Source organism: Diabrotica virgifera, chromosome 3 (genome assembly GCF_917563875.1).
Source record: "Diabrotica virgifera virgifera chromosome 3, PGI_DIABVI_V3a".
NCBI classification, from domain to species: Eukaryota; Metazoa; Arthropoda; class Insecta; order Coleoptera; family Chrysomelidae; genus Diabrotica; species Diabrotica virgifera.
Window position 1 is genome coordinate 196431280 of NC_065445.1, and position 24217 is coordinate 196455496.

Here is a 24217-nt window from a genome sequence, read left to right on the forward strand (position 1 = left end):
CATTTTCAATAAAAAATCTCTAATATTTTTCGATATATTGAAAAAAATCGATTTTCATTTTGTAACTTCAAAGGGCTGTAACTTTTTTTATGAGCACATTTGTACTAAGGTAAGTTAGATTCAAACTATTTTTGACCCCAGAATGTTTGGTATAATTTACGACCAATCTTTTCGGGACACCCTGTATAATCAATAGCCTAATATACCTACATAATTTATCGGTCTTCACCTTTGGTACTTAAAATCAAATCTTACATTGTTTATATTTTGTTTATAAGTAAACAATGGCATTCTAGCTTATGCTTTTTCTGTTTATTAGACATTTTTATCATCAAATTTTTCAAAACGAGTTGTTGGGTATACAGGGTGAGGCAGATAAACGGACCATTATAAATATCTCGAGAACTAAAGGTAACTCATGAAAATTGGAGATAAGAGGTTTTGAACAATGAACTGTTTAATGAAAATATTTTCATCTATCCGCTACTTCTAAACCTGGATCCCGCGTACCAAAAAAAGTGATTAATAGCAAGATGAAAATTTGTTAATAGCTTAACGGTGTCTAGTCGGACAAACTTTAATGTATGGGAACACTGGAGTAAGGGCAATTTTAATTGTGGAACAGATTAAAAATTTGGAACGTCAGACTACGAAAACGTTCCATGTATTTTGTCGGACAGAACTTCCAATTGATTTGTTAACATTTCATTAAACTCTCATGCAAAAATCAGACTGGTGTTTATCACCAACTGGGCATTTTAATGAGTGGAACACGAAGAACATATCAAATGACAGGAATCATGTTGGTTAGCAATATCAGTCTGATTTTTGCATGAGAGTTGAATAAAAGGGTAGCAAATCAATTGGATGTTCTTTCCGACAAAATACATGGGACGTTTTCGTAATCTGACGTTCCAAATTTTTAAACTGTTCCACAATTATTAAAACTTCCTCTGTTCCAGTGTTCCTGTACATGAAAATTTGTTCGACTAGACACCGTTAAAGTATTAACAAATTTCCAGCTTGTTAATAATTAATTTTTTTTTGGTACGCGGGATCCAGGTCCCGCTTAGAAAACTCAGAAAATACTCATTACTAGTTTCGGCCAACCCTCTATACTAAAATAAAACATTTCGCCATATTAATAATTTTTAACAATAATAGACTGTATTTAAAATCATTTGAACACAAATAAAGTTTTTGATGTCAAAACAGTTCTACAGGATGTGTGTTGCTACGAGATTAATAAAAAAACGTAATTATCTTTTAAACTATTCCGTATAACATCACAAAACCTCATGGTTTAACCCTTAAACGCCCAACCTTTTTTAGGTTCCATGTATGCCCAAGGGTGGGTAAAAAATGTCCACCTCAAAAATAGCTAATATATTTATTAAGAGTTGTTGGAAATGGATTAAACTTAAGAATCTAATGCTTAATAAACACAGCATCTTCTAAAATATAAATATAAATAATTTACAAACCTTACAACAAAATTACAATGTACATAAAAATTAATATACCAGTAAAAGAGAGTAATTCGAATTTGTCGATTTTCTTCACATTCTTCCTTTTAGCCTCCTCATTGGCGGATAATTATGTCGATTATGTAATTATACGTCGATAATTATATGGATTATATTCCTACCAAAGAAAAATAATATAGAATAATAAAATAATATAAAAATAATATAGAAACCTTTAGTAACAAGTTTTACCAAGGGTGTACTTTTTGTGACCACCCACATTTAACTCAAGATATTACTTTTATTTTCAAAAATATCGGTAGAACCAAATTAACATTCGATAAAGGGCTGTCTTTTTAACAATAAATTATTTTTGAAAAATTTTTAAACACGTAATAAATATGTTACAAGAGAATACGCATTAGGTGGACATCTTTTACCCATCCTTGGGCGTTTAAGGGTTAAGAAAAAAGATATCGAGAATCCAAAAATATAAAAAAATATATAGTGTCCCTAACTGTCCCACTAACAAAACCAGAGCTATAAGCGACTTCCGGTATAACCGGAAGTAGGAGATGAATGAAAATATTTTCCTTAAACAATAGACTCTTCAAAACCCCTTATTTCCAATTTTCATGATTGAGTTACCCTTAGTTCTGTAGATACATATTTCTAATTGGCCGTTTATCTGCCTCACCCTGTATGTATCAAATCGTTGCGTCAGAATAACAAGGTTCTATCTGCAATTTTTGTCTAAACTGAGATTTTTATGTAACTTGGTTTTATTTGTTCTTCACCTTAATATGATACTAGCACCCACATCTATTAACAGGTGGCTGAAATACGTAAGTTACAAGGTTCTATCTCAGAAAATTTTAAATGTTAACAAGCTTCTAACTGATATAAAAAAACAGTCAACTAAGTACACAAGGTCTTATCTGCAAGAACTAAAAGTGTTTATAAGTTAACAATAAGACTTTTTTAACTAACTAGAAGTTGTTTTATTATATACTAATTGTTAAACAAAAGTATATGTGGAAAATAGAACTTGATTAAATAAGTTTAATTCATTTCTCAAATCAGAACTCCTTTGTATTAACTATTGAATAACCTTTTACTGTTTATAAAAATATATAATTTTTTTTTAAATTTACATTGTTAACACATAAAAGTGGCGATAATAGTAAAATAAATACATAACATAGAAATTTTAAACAGTCATAACTAAAAATGGCACCTGGGGCAGTTAGAACTTTGTTATTCCAATGCAACGAAATAGTATCTAGGGAAAATCCTTACTTTCCTGGTCTACTATTTAAGGATTATCTGCATCTGTTGTTCTATGTAGTATGTCTAGAAGTCTGTGGGATTTAGTCTGTTGAATTATTTCCTTGTATATTTGAAGAATTTTTATGTGAATATGCGTAATCATACCGAATTTCACTTTGGTTTTGGTCGTTAGTTTCTAGGGGAATTCTATTTCCGTGAGTATCATAAAACTTTTCTTGTCTAGTGCCTGGTTCAGAATATATATGTAGCTCCAAAGGTTCCAAATAAGCCCTGTTCATTTGATCATTGTTGATTATTTGTTTGGGAAGTAAAGATCGTCTAGCTTCGAGCTCGTTTTTCCTACACCAATTCGAAGAAAAGTAAGCAAAAATTCCATGTCTTCGTATACAGCATACTATTATAAAGAACACAAGCACGAAAGCAAGAATACTGATTATTATTATAATATTAGTCAAATCTGTTTTTCCCTCGTAATATCTTTCGGTGGATGTGGTTGCGTCATGCACAATTTTTTCCGATGTATTTTTACAGTATGGTGGAGTAGGGGGCAAATTGAAAATTAGAAGAGATACAATCTTTAAAAATGATATGGGAAGATAGCAATTGGTTTCATATAAAAGAAAAACATAGTCTATTTTCGTATTCCATGAGTTTAACACTTTTTTCTCACTCCGCTCTAATGTGATCTCAATACGTGGATTCTGAAATGTTAGATAATGACTTAATTGGTTCGTGTTTAAAACAGACTCCCTCGCAGGACCTTCGTAACAGAAATAACCTCTATCTTGTCGAGGATCCCACAAAAAGAAAATACCGTACATTATGTTTATGTGGTAACCTAAAAAATATCACGTTTTAGTTAACTTAATCAAATATAGTTATTTTCCTAACAAGTCCAGAAAGTCATACTTTTCCGCACGCGACTGCAGTTTGCCGAACGACGCGAAGCGGGAGTTCGGCAAGCAGTCGAGTGCGGAAAAGAGACTTTCTGCAAGCGTTAGGAACAATATTTTTTCTACGAGTCTTTAAAAAATGACCAAATTTTAATCAATTAATTTAATTAATATGAAAATACATAGACAAATTAATTCTTTGACAAGGTTGTCAAAACAACAGTTTCAGCATAATTGGTTAGCATGACGACGATCTTGGTTTCCATGACGACGATTCAAAACCACTGTTATTTGTCTACTGATTTGACTTTCGAATATTTTGTCAAAATTATTTTATTTCATCGAATTCTCGCGTTAATTTCATTAAAACATGAACACAATAAGATATATTTGAAATAAATTAGTAAATAATATCTAAATATTAGTTTATTGCATGTATTATAATTAAAACTCGGATTTATAGGCAACAAAAATTGAAGAAAAAGGCGCCTATATAGGCAAAGATTTTTATTAAAAATGGCAGGAATATTAACATTTAGGCAAAGTATAGGCAATAAAGGAATATAACTTATTATTTATTGTACAAAGTGAATTAACGTAATATTAACTTAAGGCAGGTATATTTACACATCATAATCATAACATTAGTATAAATAAACTAGTAACTAAATAACTGTTAATTAATAATTAAACATTGTAACCACTTAAAATTTTATCATTAATAGAAACAACTAAATGTTTTTCAATATTTTCGGTCTTAAAACTATGTCCTCGATCACTTAAAATTAATTTGTATATTGAAAACAAACGTTCGACATCGACAGATGTAATTGGAGCATATTTCAGAGCAGATAATAAATCTGGCATAATTTGTAATTCCTCGGAAAATGTCCCATTCAAAACTTTAGCAACATTAGATAAAAACGAAAAACCTTCAGTCTTGTCGAAAACATATTTCATTTTTTTAAAAATTAATTGACCGTTACTTCCAGGTGTCGATTTAATTTTCGTCTTAAATTATCTATTACTTTTACTGACTCACATAAATTTATCTCTTGTTTTTCTAATAAGGTAATTGTGGTAACTATTAATTTATAATTGTCATTGATATAAGCGAGTTCCTGTTTCAATTTGGGATTTTTTAATATTTTTTTGCTTCTCGAATGGCTTCGGAAATATCATCATCAAATTCTGACATAACTAATTCTATTTCATTGCAGTGTTCAAAGTAAAAAAAAACTGCTTCGAGCCAGGTTCCCCACCTTGTAATTACTGGTTTAGGTGGCAAAGGGACACCGGGAAGTCTTTCTTTATATATTTGCACCCTCAACTGAGCCTTTACAAAAACTTTTTTCATAAAATTTATAAAATTATTTACCAACGGAAACAGATTTCTTATTTCTTCAGCAATTTCTTCAGCAATTCTATTTACCCCATGGGCTACACAAGTGCAATGAATTAAATTAGGATAAAAAATCTTTAAATTAACAGCAGCTTTTAACATATATGCCGCAGCATCTGAAAGCATTAAAACTATTTTATTCACTGGTATAGGGTTGGGTAAAAAGAGGTTTGTTAAACTATCTTGTATAAATCGATTTATTGTTTAATTGTTTGTTTTTTCCAATTCTTTAACGGCAACTAAATAAGGTTTTCTCGCAAAGTTTTCGTTCAAAATTCCAATCATTAAATTAGCTATATACCTGCCGCACACATCTGTCGTTTCATCCACGATAATATACAAAAAATTGCCCTCTAACTCCCGCTTAATTTTTGAAATACATTCCACATAACATTTTTCCACAGTATGTTTTCTCAATGTACTCTCGTCCGGTAAGGATTTATTAAGATATTTTTCGAAGAAGCATTTAAAACTAGGGTTATTAACTTTATATAGAGGAATGTTGGATGCAATCATCATCTGGGACGAGAAAAAAAGAGAAAAAATAAAACTTACCGATTTGCCGCATGATTTACAAAATGCTCCATCTCCTTCTAGAGAAAGTTCCGAATAAGGTGCGATCCATAGCCTTAATTTAGATGTCATCTTTTCACACAAATGTCTAAAACGTTTTAAAACGTGTTCTTTGCTTTTCGCTATACGCAACAAAACTAAACTAGGATATAGCAATTTGTGACTAAACTCTGATACAGTAACCGACTGTACAACTGATAATAAACTAATAAAGCTTAGGGATTTCCAAATAGTTAACCCTCAAGTCTCGATCAGGTACATTTTCCTAGAAATCTGTTATATAAACAAACCATTGATATTTTATTATTGACCCAAAATTTTATTATAGGATGGTTTAGTAATAGAATAATATCATGGGTAGTACCATGAAATTTTAAAAAAGGCACAAATAGGCGGAATTTACGAAAAAAGGCAAAAAGTGCAAAAAAACGATTATAATAGGCAAAATAGGCAAAAAGGCATTTTGCCTATAATACGAGCTTTAATTATAATTACTTTAAGGCCATATTAACATATCTAAATTAACACGCGTGCGGAAAAGTAAAACGCGTGCGGAAAAGTAAAACGCGTGCGGAAAAGTAACACGCGTGCGGAAAAGTAAAACTTTCTAAACTAAAATGTGTGCGCGAAAGTAGACATTTTTGCACGCTCGTAGAAAAATATATTTTGTAGGTATATGCAGAATTTGAAATTTGACATATTACCATGAAATTTTTTATAAGGTACTTACATCTAACATTTGTATAGTTGATGTGAGTGTTAATCTAATAAAAAAACGTCATAATATTGTCAATGTTTAAATAAGGTTTTCCAAAGTTCCTCGCCAATTTTCAACTATTTTTTTAATTTAGCCTCTACAACTAATAGACGAAGCAATAAAGTACTAAAACCGGCCTTAACTCCGAAAAAAAAAAGGACAATATAGGATCTTAATAATTATTTTTGCATTCGATTCGTGAATGCGCCAGGAAATCTTGTAAACCGTAGCCATGATATAATACTGAAAAACTGCAATCAAAAAATGCATTCTTAAAGTACATATCAAATAGACAATAAAAAAAATTGAGAACTTGTCAATTATCGGGCGGAAATGAGTTAAATTTTGTTACTCGGGGGTTTTGAGATCGCTGAAAACGAATATGACGTCAAAAGTGATCTTCGAAGTACCTCTTGCCAAGGGTATCTACTGTTTACCTCGTCATTAAAATTGTTCTGAAGCTATTTCCTTGTGGCATTTTTATGATTAACTATTTAGATGGAAAATAAGCCACAATTAAATTAAAAAAATAATTTTATTAAAATAATTTTTTTTTCAATTTCATTGTGGCTTATTTCCCATCTAAATAGTTAGTCATTAAAATTCGTTAAAAAATTAGTCAAAAATCATTACCTACTCGGGGGGTTTTTGGGGCCGCTAACGACGAATATGACATCGGAAGTGATTTTCGGAGTACTTGGTGCCCAGGGTGTCTACTGTTTACCTCTCTTGTGGAGTTTTCGGCAAAAAATTTATTAAAAAAGAATGTGTGTGTACTTTGTACGCCCGTAAGAAGATATTATTCTATTATATAGGTAATTTCAACGAAGTAAATATATTTAACAGGTTATTTGTATTTTATTTAAAAATTAAAGTAACTTTCTTATCTACCACTTTCAAAATTTCTTTATTAAAACAACCAAAAAAAAAGGAATCGCCCAGGATTCGAACCCGCGTCATTCCAATCTCGGAGCTAACGCCCTAGCAACTACACCAGCGAGATCCTTCTAATTGACATGTAAGTTTCGGATATAATTACACAACACGGCGACAAATAGTGTAAATATTTTATTATTTTACTACAGAGAAACACAAATAAAAAAACACAAGAATTATAATAAATAATACATTTACTAAAAACACTAATATATTCTTTTAATGAATAATTTGCACGGATACAGATACATAAACACCTATCTTGAAAGAGTAGCAAGGAACTACATACTGTCTGTGTGCGCAGGCGCGCAGATTTATGTACAATTTTACCCTCAATCGAATCGCGCCTAAAGAAGAATATCTTCAAAAATTAGTCAAAAATAATTACTTGGGGATTTTTGGGGTCGCTAACGACGAATATGACATCGGAAGCGATCTCCGGAATAGCTGGTGCCCAGGGTACATACTTATTTTGGAGTTTTCGGTAAATTCTTTAAAAAATTAGCCAAACATCATTATTTGCGGGGTTTTTGGGTCGATGACGACGAATATGACATCGGAAGTGATCTACGGAGTACCTGGTACCCAGTGTACCTACTGTTTACCTCGTTTTCTGGAGTTTTCGGCAAATTCATTAAAAAATTAGTAAAACATCATTAGCTACGAGATAAACAGTAGGTACCCTGGGCACCAGGTACACTGGAGATCACTTCCGATGTCATATTCGTCGTCAGAGACCCCAAAAACCCGTAAGTAATGAATTTTAACAAATTTTTTAATGAATTTGCCAAAAACTTCAGAAAACGAGGTAAACAGTAGGTACCCTGGGTACCAAGTACTCCGTAGAGCACTTCCGATGTCATATTAGTCGTCAGCGACTCAAAAACCCCGAGTAATGATTTTTGGCTAATTTTTTAATGAATTTGCCGAAAACTCCATAATAAGTAGGTACCCTGGGCACCAGGTATTCCGGAGATCGCTTCCGATGTCAAATTCGTCGTTAGCCACCCCAAAAACACGCGAGTAATTATTTTTGACTAATTTTTTAATAATTTTTTTGCCGAAAACTCCACAAGACGAGGTAAACAGTAGGTACCCTGTGTACCAGGTACCCCGGAAATTACTTCCGATGTCATACTCGTCGTTAGCTGCCCCAAAATCCCCGAGTAACGATTTTTGACAAATTTTTAATGAATTTGCCGAAAACACCACAAGACGAGCTATATAGTAGGTACCCTGGGCACCAGGTACTCCGGAGATCACTTCCGATGTCATATTCGTTTTCAGCGACCCCAAAAACCGCCGACTAACAAAATTGAACTCATTTCCGCCGATAATTGACGAGTTCTAAATTTTTTTTATTGTCTGTTTGAGATGCATTTTAAGAATGCATTTTTTGTATGCAGTTTTTTATTATTATATCATGGCTCCGGTTCACAAAGTTTCCTGGCGCATTCACGAATCGAATGCAAAAACAATTATTAAGATCCGTCTTGTCCTTTTTTTTTCGGAGGTTCAGTGCATTATTGCTTCAACTATAATGATAATAACTAAGAAAACAAACAAGCATACATTTGGAAAATGTACAGATAGAAAGGGTTGATAAATACAAATACCTAGGAATCTGGATTTAAGATAATAATGATCAAACAACAGAAATAAGGACCAGGATAGAAATAGCAAGAAATTGGAGAAAGGGAGAATATACATATAGTTAGATTTGTTAAAGCGCAGAGGCTGAGATGGCTGAGAAACATAGAGAGAAGTAAAAAACGATGAAACTAAAAGACTAAGGGGAAGACTCAGACAGAGATGGGAAGACCAGGTCATGAGGGATATCAAAATTCTGGAAGTGAGAAACTGGAGGGAATTATAGACATCACATATCGCAATGAGTGGAAGAAAATTGTAACGAAAGCCAAGTCATACAACAAACTTTGACAACAAACAATTGGAATGCGAAGTAATTCACCGCAATAAGAGAATCAAAGAGCTCTAAGTAAGAGCGGCAAACATTCCATCCGGGATGAGAAGCCTTGAATATGATAATGATTTATTACAAATAATGTCTGATAAAATTTTATATATGGTTGCTAGCTTAAGAGGTTTTTTACGCCATTTTTCAAAATGGCGGCCGTAGGACAAGGGTGGCGATCTCACAAACTTGAACTTATACTAACATCCCTTACACATCAACAAAATAAGACTGCTTCCTCTGGAAAATGCAATCCTAAATGTATTTTTTTCAATGAACTAATTATTTTAATAATATTAATTCCATTACCTTGACGAAACTTATTCAGGTCGTTTGGAATCAACTGAATTGTGTAGTTATTTATTGGTAAGGAAGTTACAATAATAAACTGCAAATAATTTGATCTTAAATAGTCTTGAACTATATTTCTAAACATAATTTGATAAAATTCCTTCTTTAAATTCATAATCGGATCTATGTTTACATTACAATCCCCTGCAACATGGCAATACGTGTAAATTCCATCTAAAACAAAAAAAAAATAGTATATTAGTATTTTGTATAAACAATGTGTACCTATCATGTTATGTAGCGGTTACGCTTTGATTAAAAAATCAATTTAATTAAACTTAATAATACCCCTTAAGAAATTTTTTGTGATACGCCCGCGATCGATTTTAAAGCGACATTTCTCTGCTAACGCGCGACAACCTCTTTGGAGTGGAACGGAATCGATTTTTCGATTGGGAAAGTAGTTGGTCAAGACTCGTCAAGTAAACACGCCGCTTTTTTTTTAGTGGCGGAATTTGAAGCAAAATTTTCAATGGTAATGAAATATATAATTAAAAGAAAGTAACATCAGCCAAGGGCACTTGCAAAACTATCCAATCCAAAATTAAATATATCTTGGGACTTATTCACATAAAAGAATTATATTTGCCGGCGGCGCGGCGTGTCTGCTTTTTTTCAAGTAAGTAATATATTGATATATCTATCATTTCTTCGTCATAAAATCCAATTCACCATAGTTATCCGTAGATAAATTATTTTGGTTAAAAAACCACATAAAGGGCCTAGCCGAGTAAGATGATGAAAAGTGCCCCCAACTCGATTCGAATTACATATAGGTCACCGTTTAGCATATATAGTGAAACTAACTTCCTGAAATTTTTAGCCCCCTAGGTGGTCATGTGACCCACCTAAAGCCTAATTAGACTTTTTATGTTTTTATTTTTTATCTCAACCGCATCGAGAACTAGCGAAAAACTTTAAATAAAAAAGTTGTAAGCTTTAAAAAGTTCTGTCCGAGAGATTTTTTTTTTTTAATTTTTGACGGAAAATTTAAATTTTAGAACGATTTTAAAATTTTAAATGAGTATAAAAAAATAACTAAGACATTCGTTTTTACGAAAAAAATATATAACGTGTATTTTTGCATAATCTTTCACCCTGAATTTTTTCAAATTTTTAAAATTGGTGAAACGCACCTTTAAAAATAAAAAACCGCATTTTTTCGTTTTTTTTTTTCGTTTTTTTGATACAACTTTATACATGTTTTTCAAAAAAGGTAACACCGTCAATAGAATAGGTAAAACACTTAAAAATAATTGGGGTCCGCTTAATAAAAATTTTTTGTAATGCCATCCATTTTCAAGATACAGGGCGTTGAAGAAAACCAAATTTTACACATTTCTTACGATTTTGCCGAAACTACTGGCAACATTGTAATAAAATTTGGCGAGTTTTAAGAGGTAGTTGTTGTGCATTTTTTAACATACAATTAAGAATTTTATATTTATCATTGGCGCGCATAGGGGAAATGGTCTGAACTTTTTAAAGAAAAAAAAAATAGTACGCCACTGACATATTTCAAATTAACAATCGTTTTAGAATTCCTCGTTCAATTTGTGACAAAAAATCTATTTTCCTATTTTTTCATACGATTGCCATTTTTATTCAAAAAATAAAACATCTTAAACCTTACAAACTATTCGAACTTCTAGTAGTTTCTACATCTACATAAACTCGTACATCCATTATAATAAAAACTAATTCGAATACTTTGGAAGCGTTAAGATGTTTTATTTTTTGCAGCAAAACGGCGCGTCGTATGAAAAAATGAGAAGATAGTTTTTTTTATCGCAAATTGAACGAGGACTTCAAAAACGATTGTTAATTTGAAATATGTCAGTGGCGTACTATCTTTTTTCTTTAAAAAGTTCAGACCATTACCCCTATGCGCGCCAATGATAAATATAAAATTCTTAATTGTATGTCAAAAATGCACAACAACTACCTCTTAAAACTCGCCAAATTGTATTACAATGTTGCCAGTAGTTTCGGTAAAATCGTAAAAAATGTGTAAAATATTGTTTTCTTCAACACCCTGTATCTTGAAAATGGATGGCATTGCAAAAAATTTTTATTAAACAAAACCCAATTATTTTTCAGTTTTTTACCTATTCTAGTGACGGTGTTGCCTTTTTTGAAAAACATGTATAAAATTGTATCAAAAAACGAAAAAAAAAAACCGAAAAAATGCGGTTTTTAATTTATAAAGGTGCGTTTCACCAATTTTAAAAATTTGAACAAATTCAGGGTGAAATATTATGCAAAAATACACGTTATATATTTTTTTGGTGAAAACAAATGTCTTAGTTATTTTTTTATACTCATTTAAAATTTTAAAATCGTTCTAAAATTTAAATTTCCCGCTAAAAATTAAAAAAAAAATTTTTTCGGACAGAAGTTTTTAATGTTTATAACTTTTTTATTTAAAGTTTTTCGCTAGTTCTCGATGCGGCTGAGATAAAAAATAAAAACATAAAAACACTAATTAGGCTCTAGGTGGGTCACATGACCGCCTAGGGGGCTAAAAATTTCAGAAAGTTAGTTTCACTATATATGCTAAACGGTGACCTATATGGAATTCGAATCGAGTTGAGGGCACTTTTCATCATCTTACCCGGCTAGGCCCTTTCAAATTATAGCAAAATATCCTTTATTCATTTGCAAAGAACATAATAAGGTCATGCTTTTCTATTGTCAAACTTTAATTCCAATTTATTTCATGTCTTTTAGTTAGGTTTTTCTTTAATTTTTTATATGTGGAGATATATAAAAAAGTTTCAAAAGTAGTATACAGCCTTCTGTCATGCGCATCTTCGGCGCAAGTCTCTGTCATGTCTGCATTGAAAGTAGCTTCAGAAATTTTGACATGACATACATCTAAGCTGATGTTTTTGTTTTGGTCCAGTGCGGTGAACCTGTACTGGTACACAGATTGTAATAAAGAATGTAATTAAATTTGATAAAATTTAAATTTTAGATTTCGTCACTTGAATACCTACTCACTTGAATACAAACCTACGTATTTAACTATGTACCAGTTAGATTGGTAACAACTTGGGTATGGGTTACCCATAGAGTTTGCTGTTTTGTTTGGATAGACCAGTACCTGATTTTATTTCAACCAGGATCCTACAGAAGGACTTACTCACACAGCAGCCAACAAGTTTCACAGTGCCAAGAGGACATTCCTATGGACTTCGAACTTTCATTTCTTTTAATAGGGGCTGTGAAAGATAAGTTTGTTTACTTTTATTTTTTGCTTTTGGTTACTATATATTTGCTTACAACTGTACACTTTTTCGTAAGCATACGATCAAGTAAACTAGATATTTTCTTGATAGACAGGGTTTTTGGGTTGTTGTTTTTGTTCAATATAAATAATAGTTTTTTTACATAAATAAAATCAGGTCTTGGTAAATAATCATTATAAATAATTGCATATTAAAATTTGATAGGGAATAGGGTTGTTAAAATTTATGTCGAGGTTTTTAAAATAGGGAATATACCTAATTTGGTTTTTTTAAATAGGATATAAAGAGTCACTGACCAACTCATTTATAAAACTATTATTTTTGCTAGGTGAGATACTTATTTTTGGCAACCGTAGATGTTCTTTTCGTGTATCTCATTTTAGTCAAGTTCATTTTGGTAATATTACTACCTTTTAGTTTTAAGAACCTTTTGCTATTCTAACGGAGTTTGTTTTGGATTTTGATATTAATAACGTTGCTTGGCACAGTGGTGGTAGTGGTTATTTGCTTGTTAAGTAGCTATTAGGTCCTGTTCGATTTTTGCACAACCCACTGCCAGTGTTATTCAGTTTTTGCGTTTTATGTATATTAATTGTTTATATATTACATATATATTGTCAATATATTTGTTATTAAAAAAATTGATTTTTATTTCAGTCTCTATTATCAGTATAAATATAGCAAGACAAGGAAGGTTGAGTTTTTGTATTTCAGGTCATTGTATCAACTGTCATTTATTTCCTGTCGGTTGTTATTTCAAAAGGCTCGGGCTGTTCAAATTCTAGGCCCAAGAAGCTGAGTAGTTCGAGTTGGCGCCCTTCTTCTTCTCTCATTGTCATACCTTCATATCATTATATTTCCAGCGTTCTTCTCTAGTTGCCTTAAATTTTTGTATTGACAGGTCTCATTTTCTTCCGTGTCTCTATCATTTCATTTTCCCATATCTCTGTTTCATATCTCAAAGCCAATACTCAGTGTATTGAAGCTAGCCCGAATACTCACTTGAGATCTAGTGTCTCTCTGCCTATTTGATTTGTTCTTCTGATCTAGGCCACTCTTCATCGGTATCGTAAATCTCTTCTTTTCCAGTTTCCCCATTTCGTCAGTTCTTCCTCTTCAAAATCTCAATGCCCAGAGCATTGAGGTTTCAGTTAACAATAAACCAGATAGAATCTTGAAGAAACAGTCCGAAGTGTGGATCATTGTAGCAATTTCCATACCACCATCACCAGGGATCCACCATCTGCAGCGAGACCTAAAATCTCAGGTTTTCGATTGCGGAGATACCACACAATAAGTGTTGGAGGGCAATATTTTTAAGAACTCAAACACTAGTCTCATCTGTTGGAACAACGAACGCAAACGGTATAGAGATGATAATCATTGAGATTGGAAACTGCTCAATAACCTCGGTATGTAAACTCCTACATCAGCCCTTTTTATTTTACCCCCATTTAACTTCCAATCACAACTAAATCTTCTTATTATACTGGGAGATTTTAACAGTCGCAGTTTACTCTGAAGCTACAGCTACGTAGATTATGATGCAAACGGAGATGCAGTAGAAATATAAGCTGAAACGAGTGGTCTTACATTAATACATGATATTAAACTTCCTGGTTCTAGAGCAGGATATGGCACGTATGAACATTTATAAGTAATTAACAACTTAATATAAAAGATAAAAATTTATACCATTTTTATTCAGTTGCAATGCGAAGGCAAAATAATCTTATTTTTCACTTAGAATACGGAGCGCAGTCCAGCACTCTGAATAGACGATCTTCGACTCTTATTGGAGTCATCATCGGAGAGGCGTAGGCCTACTGCACTCTGCTGGAAGTGACCAAACCATGAAAGTTTATCCCCGCATTGCAACTGACAAGTATCGAGTAGGTGACTAGCGTCATCTGGCAACTGAAAGGTAAAGTTTTCAATCCTAATAGCAAGCGTGAAACTGGCAGATATAAACACCAACGCGTTTAAAATAAAACGAGGAGTGCGACAGGAACACAAAATTTTGGCAAAATTGTTTACAACATTATTAGAGCATATATGTTAAAGAGCGCAAATCTCAGTGAAAAAGGAATTAATGTTAACGAAGAAATACTTAGTCATTTGAGGTTCGCTGACGACATTGTTCTTTCCAGTATCGCAACTGGAGTAATATTACCTAGCCTCCATACAACAAGTTGGATTAAAAATCAACCACACAAACACACAAACCATGACCAATCTTGTGTTAAGCTTAAAGAGTTCAGTAAATGGCAAGCATATTGAAGAATTAACTAGGGCTTGAGATACGCGTAGAAAGAGATAATCAAACGTGCGAACTAAGCCGCCGCATAGGACTCACTTGGGTGGCTTTGTCAAGCTTAGCTATGTCTAGACTGCCTATGTGTCTTAAAAGAAAAGTCTTTGTTCAGTGCGTGTTGCCAGTACTTTCACATTGGATGCAAAAATTTGATGCAAACAGCACAAAAGAGAAAAACATTGAAAATACTGAGGGAGTGGACAGATTCGGGTTGAATAATGATGATGATGACTAAACTTATACCGCCCATTTATAGCAATGTTTGGAAAAAAGGATATAACCCGAATATCTATTTTTTAACTTCTAACTTCGTATATGATCCCATACCAAAACCTCAGCATAGACCAATTGGTTTAAACATCTTTCCAATTGTCAGAACACAAGCTATCCATTCAGAATAATATTTACCTTCAGAAAAGGCAAACTGGGAAAATATGCAGACAACCTAGATTTGAGCTACTACGTCTTGAAACAAAATTAGAAAACTAAGAAAAATTTGTAGATTTAATAAAATATTAGTCTAGAATACTTATTCCTACGAAATGTAGACAACAATAATATATATATGCAGCTGAAACCATATAATATATGCATATTATGCAGCTGACCCTTTTAGCCAAGAGACGGTTGATTGTGGAGCAGCAGTACTTCAACAGATAAGTCAAGCCAGAAAGGAAAAGTGGATCGAAAACCTGGAAAAATGGGCATGTCATATACTAGCAAAATAGCATAGAACTTTGTTAAAAAACTTAGCGGTTATCCTAAAGAGCATAAACCACCTTGCAAGTTACAGCAAACTAAGCCGCTACTAAACTATTTATGAATGAAAGAACTTGGATCCGATATAAAACCTCAAACACTAGAAGAAGACAATCAGGAGATAGACCAACTAGGAACTCCACTTACACTAAAAAAAATCCACGACAGTATGAACAGGTTAAAAGAGAGGAAAGCTGCAGTAGACCAGAGAACTAAGGATTTTCCCGTGACATCCGTTGAAACAGGTATCTAAGAACTGCTTTGTACTTATACGTACGAAACGTAGTTATAAATAATATATAAACAAATATAGTAGGGGAGCAAAGTATGCTAAATGTGCAGTCACTCGAGCGTTATGGGGACCTATTGGGTTGTGAAGAGTAGGTCCTAAAACCAAAAACAGTTAAGTAAAGTTTTCCATTTTAGTGGGCGCTTGCCATTTTTTAATTTAATTTTCCATTTCCAACAATCGTCTTTTCCGATTATAACGCCATCTACCCCTTTCTTCTTCTTCTTTAACGTCTAGCCATTCACGTCCACATCTGAACATAAGCCTCTTCAAGTCTTCCTTTCCATTGTTTTTTGTTGTAGGCTACTTGTAGCCAATTTTTCCCGGCAGTTCGTTTTAGATCATCTGTCCATCTCATAGGAGGTCTGCCTCTGGGTCTTTTGTGTTGGTATGGTCTCCATGTTAGAATTGTTCTGTGCCATTTGTTTAGATCGCTACTAGCTACATGTCCATATTCCCATTTCAATTTTAATGATTTTTGTACCACATCGGTGACTATACATCTACCTCTAATTCGAAAAAATGTTTCGAATAAAAGTTACTTATTTTTACGTAAGGAAAAAATGGGGCAAATCCAAATCTGCAATAAAAAATGCTTTCGATAGATTTTAAAAAAATATTTAATAAGTGTATTTTACAGTTTTTGCAATTTGATGTTAATTTCGCGAAATATCGCGGGATTCGTATTTAAAATATTAAATTTATCCCCCACCCCTAACCGTGGGAAGGCGTGTTTGGTATCGTTCGATAGATTTTTAAAAAATATTGACCATATATTTTTTTGTTTCTCGATCTGTCATTTCGCGAAATATTCGCGTTTTTCTTGTGAAATTTTGGGTCTCACCCATTTCCTTACGCCTGGCCCAAATCTTCAGATTTTTGAAATATACACTCTCTTGCATGTACTTAACTTACCTTATCTTAATCTGACAATTTCGAGTTTTTTTAAGGATAGATTTTTTTTTCGGGCCCCCCTTAACGAACTCCCTTGTGTTAACAGCCAATATATGGTAGAGGTACATCTTCAGGGTACCAGGTTTCTCCCCATATGATAATCTGACGCGCTCGAGTAACTGAAAAAATCCCCGCTTGGACTCCCCTACCATTAAAGATCGCTATTTGATTTTAAATATTAAAGGTGGATACTGGTATGCTGTATGGAAAGGTGATAAAATTTTTCTGAAGAAGCATAGAAAATTCTCTAGAATGATGTTTGAAAAGTTATTTTTGTTAATTTATTGCTTAGTTATTGAGAAAATAGCTTCAAAAGTCGATTTTTTGAAAATAATTAATAACTTTTCTAAAAATACATAAAAAAACTTTAATTTCGCGTAAGTACAGGACCAATATTACACGTATTCAGCTATTAAAATTTCAAGAAGTTTCACTTAATAGTTAAGACATCAAATCAAAGAAAAATTCTAATTTTATCAAGATCATTTCTTGATTAAAAAGTTTATAATAAATGTTGTAAAATAATTTTGAAAAGTTTATAAACAATTAAAATAACTCAGACGCATTAACATGTAGGGTATTAATTTTTTTCTATTCGACATGTTGGTATTCTTATACAAACTGAAACAAAAGTAAAATGCCGTACAACCCTTAAAACCCGAGTTTTTTTAATTCACCGGGGCTTTATTGATAAATATTAAAAAATTTTAAAAGCAAAATTTAAACAACTGAAAGATCATGTTTATACAAAAAAAAATTCAAACCGATTCCTGTAAAAGTGAGCCGTCTATGATGCGTCAAAAGTGAAGGATTTTAAAGTAAAGCGATTCTTACCCTCTTGATTTTATTATCAAAAACTTAATTCACAACTGCACATTTATAAAAGGCGCAATACCTCCCATTCTAACCAACGAAAATTGATGTTCTTTTTGAAGGGAATACTTCTTACCTCTTGGTATGGAAATTTAACACCAAATACTAAATTCGTATTTAGCGTCATTCAAAAATCGTGACGCGAGTGGTAAGCTTGCGGTATACCGTATACATTTCAAACACCTATTTTAACTTTCATAATAAACTGAATCCTGAATTTTCTGCTGTTTGTCTGGTTTCAGGGTGATTTTAACTATAGATCCCGAATTTTAAATAATCAACTGGTCGTTTAGGTCGTTTCAGCCCTAGGGAGGCGATTTAATAAGTTTTTCGTAAAAATAAAGTGCCACACATGCTTTTATGGTAAAACTAAATATGGATTCCAAATTTGCTATTATTGGCTGGCTTCGGGGTGGTTTCAACACTATATGGGTAATTTGTAGAATAATAGATGGATTCGACCGTTACTTGATGGAAGTTCATTTTATCTCACAATAAAACAATGAAAAACGTTTGTTTTCTATACTTCCACAAAATTTATTACAACTATGGTATTACTACAGCTGTTTCGGCAAAGTGCCTTTCTCAAGTGATATATTTTACAATGTGTTTGCCTTTTTAAGTCTTTAACTGAAGAGGTTGAGGAGTGGGGAGCTGTTTGTCTCAAGTTGGTCATTCAGAATTATATCTGTATTTTTCAATTTATTAATTTCCATTGATTCTAAAAGTGATAGCTTAAGGCCTTTATTTTGAATATGTAGAATTTGAAACTCTTCATTGAAATAATGATTATGATCTAGCAGGTGAAGTGTGTATGTAGAAGTGTCTGTTTTTCTATTGTTGCAAGCCCTTTTGTGTTCTGCTATCCGTTTGTCAAAAGTTCTGCCAGTTTGACCGATGTAAGTTTTCGGACAGTCACCACAAGTTAGTTTGTACACACCACTCTGTAGTTGCTTTCTCTTTCGGCTTTTATTGTTTTTAATATGTTTGCTTAAGTTGTTGCTAGTTCTGAAAGCTGGTGTTATTCCTTTCTTTTTTATGTATCTGGCTATTTTTGTTGTTATTTTGCCAGTAGATGTGAGAGAGCAGAAGGTACTGGGTTCTTTCTGTGGTGGTGGATACACTAATTTCAAGGCTTTCTTATGGAGTTTTTGGTTTAAAATGTTGTTAACTGTTTGTTCGTTATAGCCATTTTTTACTGCTATTTGTCTAATGATATTTAGTTCTGTCTCGAAGTTATTTTTTGTCATAGGAATTTCTGTGAATCTATGTATCATGCTATGGTAGGCTGCTAATTTGTGTTGTGTAGGATGTGATGATGAATTGTGTATATCATAAACCTACCCATACTGACACAACTATACTTGGATGGAAGTCTATACTTTTTTTTGAGAACTCAATACTTTTTGAGTTATGCGTAGTTGAAAATTGGCCATTTTCATTTAAAATGACACGTTTTCGGACGGTTTTTTGTGAATACCTTAAAAACTATGCATCAAACTAAAAACACTATATAATTTTTTTTTTAATTATAAATAACAACGAGATTCGTTCCTTCGTAAATTTTCTATTTATAATACAAAAAGAGATATGGTAGGTAAAAAGAGTTTGTTTTTTGGTGCATGCTCAAAGTGCTCATGCTTTTGTAGTGTTTGAAAAGGCCATTAAAACGAGCACCGTTAAATGTCGGTTACATTCAAACTAAGCGAGATATGGTGCAAAAAAATATATGACTAATGTACTTTAAGGAAAAATGAGAAGTACATACATTTAACCCCTCATTCACCAGAATTTAAATGCATTGTTTTTCTTTTTCAGTACCTCTTAATATAGTGTTATTTCTACTTTCAAAAAGTTGGACGGGTGAAAAAAATAAGATCAAATTATAGAGCGCATTTTTAAATTTTCTTAAAATTCTTCCTTTTGCTCTATGCAATTTGAAAATAAAAATGTTCTATCCCCGAGAAGTGGTGAGAATCGCCCCCATGATAAAAGCGCCATAGTATATAGGATAGACTTTGAATTAGGAGATTGGGCTTTGGGCTACTCCCAAAATTTCATTACAATTCATGCAGTAAAATGCAAATATTGTAAACTATTAATTTCTCAGAAAAGTGGACTAATTTGAAATGAAAGTATGACTAATATTCTATTGATTTATGCAATAATTTATAGTGTGTCCCCGAACATTTTCTCAAATGTGGGAATTAATAATGCGTAGAACCATAAAATATTTTATAACGATAACGATTACGATAATAGATCGGTACGATAAAGTTCTCGGGCGGCCTTCCGTCCAGCGTTTTTTTTATTTAATTTCAGATATAAATTTCGTCATTATATTTTAAAAAACGAGCAATAACTACGTCTTAAAATCCACCAAATTTCATTTGAATACCTTAACCAGTAATATTTTTTAATCCGGCCCTGGATTTTTTATAATTCTGAATAAATTAAATGATTGGACGCCTTAAAAAAATATTCGGTGTTAAATATAAAATAAATATACAGTGTGGTTAACAAGTTGTACAATTTCAGAATTCAAATTCAAGTTTTGACCAGAAAAATCATTTTGCAGAAAATTCAAAGCACACCACTAAATTTAGTTTTTCATCCTCTTTTCAAGTGCAGTCTATTTTAAAAAAAATTAAAGTCTATTTTAAAAAAAAATTAATGTACAGGGTGTTGTTCTGGATCTGGATTTTTACAATTTTAAATAAATTAATTCATTGTATATCTTAAATAATATTTGCGTGCAAAATATAAAATAAATATACAGTGTGGTTAAAAAGTTATGAACCAAATAAGAAAATAGCAAAATAGATAAAACACCCAGTATCTTTGTTATGAATGAAGTAAGACTCATTAAGTATGGTATTTTTGAGACCACCTAAGTGTCCTCTTTTTACAGTTAACGTATGTTACTTTCCCAATGAAACACACTGTATCATGACGGTTTCCTGGGTGAAATATATGAAGGTCCTAAGTGTAGCATAAACGGTTGAAAGAAGTAAAATGCGAATACTTGTTTTTTATGTTTTTTAAGGCGAAAACAGCGGGTTCGTTAGAAAAAATATTCCCATGAGATTTTTTTGCATATTCACATTCGTGAGACATCCCAGAATAAGGTTCAAGAAGTCGCCCACGTGAAAAGTGGCGCCCACGTGAAATATTTTTGGCTCGCACACTCGCATTTTGAACGTCAATACGCTCGTACGGCTTATTGTTAATAATTAAAAATAACAGCTTAGTAACAAAGTAATGACACAAATTTCTTCAGGATCATGTAGGGGGCTTTAACCTTTGATATAGTCACTTTCTGACTTTCATAGTGATAATTTTTAACCGAGTTATTAAGTATTAAAAATGGCCATTTTTGCATTTTTCAAATTTTAAATTGCTTATAACTCGAAAACCATCAAATTTATAGAAAAATGACAAGAGACCTTTTTTGTCCAGAATGGTCAAAAAACCCCAAAAAAAATCTAGACCAAAAATAATAATTTTTGCAATTTAATTATAAAAAAATGTTAAAAAAAATTTGGACCACTTTTCTCGTGGGCGACTTCTTGAACCTTATTCTGGGTTGTATTACAAATGTATGTATGTATGTATCGGTTTTAGAACGTCTTTCGACGTTGTCCGATGCCTAACTTCCACGTCCTTCTATCATCCCATTGGCCATCTCTAAGATCCCTTGTACTCATTGCTTTGGTTACCCCTTCTTTCCATGTCTTTTTGGGTCTTCCTCGTTTTTTGCGGTTTGGTGGTACCCACTCCAAGATCTTTTTGGGCAATCTTGTGTCTTCCATTCTTTGAACATGACCATACCAAATCAACTGTTTCCTCTCAATGTCTGTTGTTAAGTAACCATCTATTCCAATTCGTCGTCTTACTTCCTCATTTCGAATTCTTTCCCTACGGGATATACCTAACGATCTTCTAAACACATCCATTTCTACAGCTTCTAAGTTTTTCCTGTTGTTCTCGGTTATTCTCCAAGTTTCTGCTCCGTAAAGTAGGCTGCTTTTAACAAGTGTTTCATAGATGTTGTATTTTCACTGTATTCCTATTTCGGAGCTCTAAAGTATTCCATTTAGGCATCCAATTGTTCTTCTAACTTGTGTTACCATTTTCTTTATTTCCTCGTCGTATTTTCCCGTTCTATCGAAGATTACTCCCAGGTACGTGTATTCACTACAAGATATGATTTGTTCATTATCCTCTAGTTCGATATTGGATAACTCAGCTCCTATGGGTAGGTATTTAGTTTTTTCCACATTAATTTCTAAGCCCCACTGTTCATATTCCTCCTTCAGTTTTCTTGCCATATACTGTAGGTCGTCTTTATCATTAGCTATGATGACTTGGTCATCAGCAAATTGTAAGGTATACAAACAAACCTCTCCGAGGTCTATACCCATACCGTGGCATTTACGTTTCCATTGGTTTAGTGCTTTTGCAACATATATCTTGAACAAAGTTGGTGAAATACAGCAGCCCTGTGATGCAGCCCTACAATACAAATGTGATTATGCAAAAAAATCTCATGGAAATATTTTTTCCAACGAACCCGCCGTTTTTGCCTTGTCGAACTGCTATTTTGCAACAAGGTTGACAATTTTTAAAATTTTTTTAACCAATCCTGTCTTGTAGGAAATTGAATTACGCAACTCTTACGTCTTTACAACTTTTCTTGAAAATGAATTCTTTTAAAGTTATAATCAAAAAACGAAGACAAAAATCGAATTTTTTCTTCATTTTTGACATTTTAATTATTTAAACAATGTTCCGGATCTAGTGAGAGGATAACTTAATTATTATTATATGAGTTATTTTCAAGCAATTTCTGCAAAAAATATGAGTCACCTCTCAACATCCAAATGTACTAATATTTTTACAGATGCGCCTTGGACTATTAGTTGCTGTCAAATGTTCCGCCTAAAACTTATTTTATTTTAAATGTAATACCTGTTAAATGAAACAAATCTTTATATGCATCTCCGATGGCGTAAGCCCTGTAAGTCGTTACAAGTACGGTCCAGTTTTTCCCATAATCAGTTGTTTGCAAACAGCCACTTAAGATAGGAGACATCAAATTCACTATCACTGACAATTTAATTATAAACTGCATAATTTTCAATCAGTTATTCACTGACTGCAGAAGAATGTTTAAATTAGCAAGCAAGACTTGCAACTTGTTTTGAGGTTTGTTGGTATTATCGACCACAATAAATGATAAGAAGGAAGTTTGTATCTATAAACGTAAAATCATATCTAACAATAAAACACTGAAAATGTTTGTTTTCTATACTTCCACAAAATTTATTATAACTATGTGACTACAGCTGTTTCGGCATAGTGCCTTTCTCAAGTGATTTAGTTTACTATGTGTTTGCCTTTGGTAAAACAAACGGAGTAAAAAATAAAGAGGGAATAGTCATTGTAGAAGACAATGAATATAGGCAGGTATGGGCAGATCACTACAGAGAACTCTTGACGGAGGAATACACTGGAGAAGAAATGTACGAAGAAGAGGAAACGGTGGACGAAGAAGCAGACGAAATACACATTGCAGTCTCAAAAGAGCCAACAATAGATGAACTCGAGGAAATAATACAGAAGAGCAAAAATGGAAAAGCTCCAGGAAAAGACGAAATTAACATGGAACTTATAAAATATGGAGGAAAGGAACTGAAGGAAAAAATACTATCACTATTGAAAAATATATGGAAGGAAGAGAAGATGCCAGAGGACTGGGAGAAAGGGCAGGTAATAACAATACATAAAAAGGGAGACCAACAAATTTGTGAAAATTATAGAGGAATAACACTACTAAGCACAACATATAAAATATTGACTTCGATAATAAGAAAAAGATTGTCAAAGATCACGAAGAAGAGAGTGGGACAGTACCAATGTGGATTCACAGAAGGAAGATCAACAATAGATGCTATACACACAATAAAACAAATAATGGAAAAAGCAAATGAATACAAACTGCAATTAGAAATGCTATTCATCGATTTCAAACAGGCATTTGATTCGATTAAGAGAAAACAACTAATGATTGCCCTGGAAAAATTAAAAATCCCACATAAACTCAGAAAATTAATAAATATGACAATGAGAAC

General features: G+C 32.6%; 1 protein-coding gene across 1 annotated transcript; it reads right to left on the reverse strand.

Moving 5' to 3' along the window:
- Positions 1–950: 950 nt before the first annotated feature.
- On the reverse strand, positions 951–23219 carry LOC126882277 (uncharacterized). The gene is made up of 3 exons (XM_050647119.1): positions 23055–23219; positions 9602–9817; positions 951–3594 (listed from the first exon to the last, which is right to left on the reverse strand). The coding sequence occupies exons 1-3, from the start codon at positions 23215–23217 to the stop codon at positions 2837–2839; spliced, it is 1137 nt and encodes a 378-aa protein (XP_050503076.1). The 5' UTR covers positions 23218–23219; the 3' UTR covers positions 951–2836.
- Between the last annotated feature and the right edge of the window lie 998 nt (positions 23220–24217).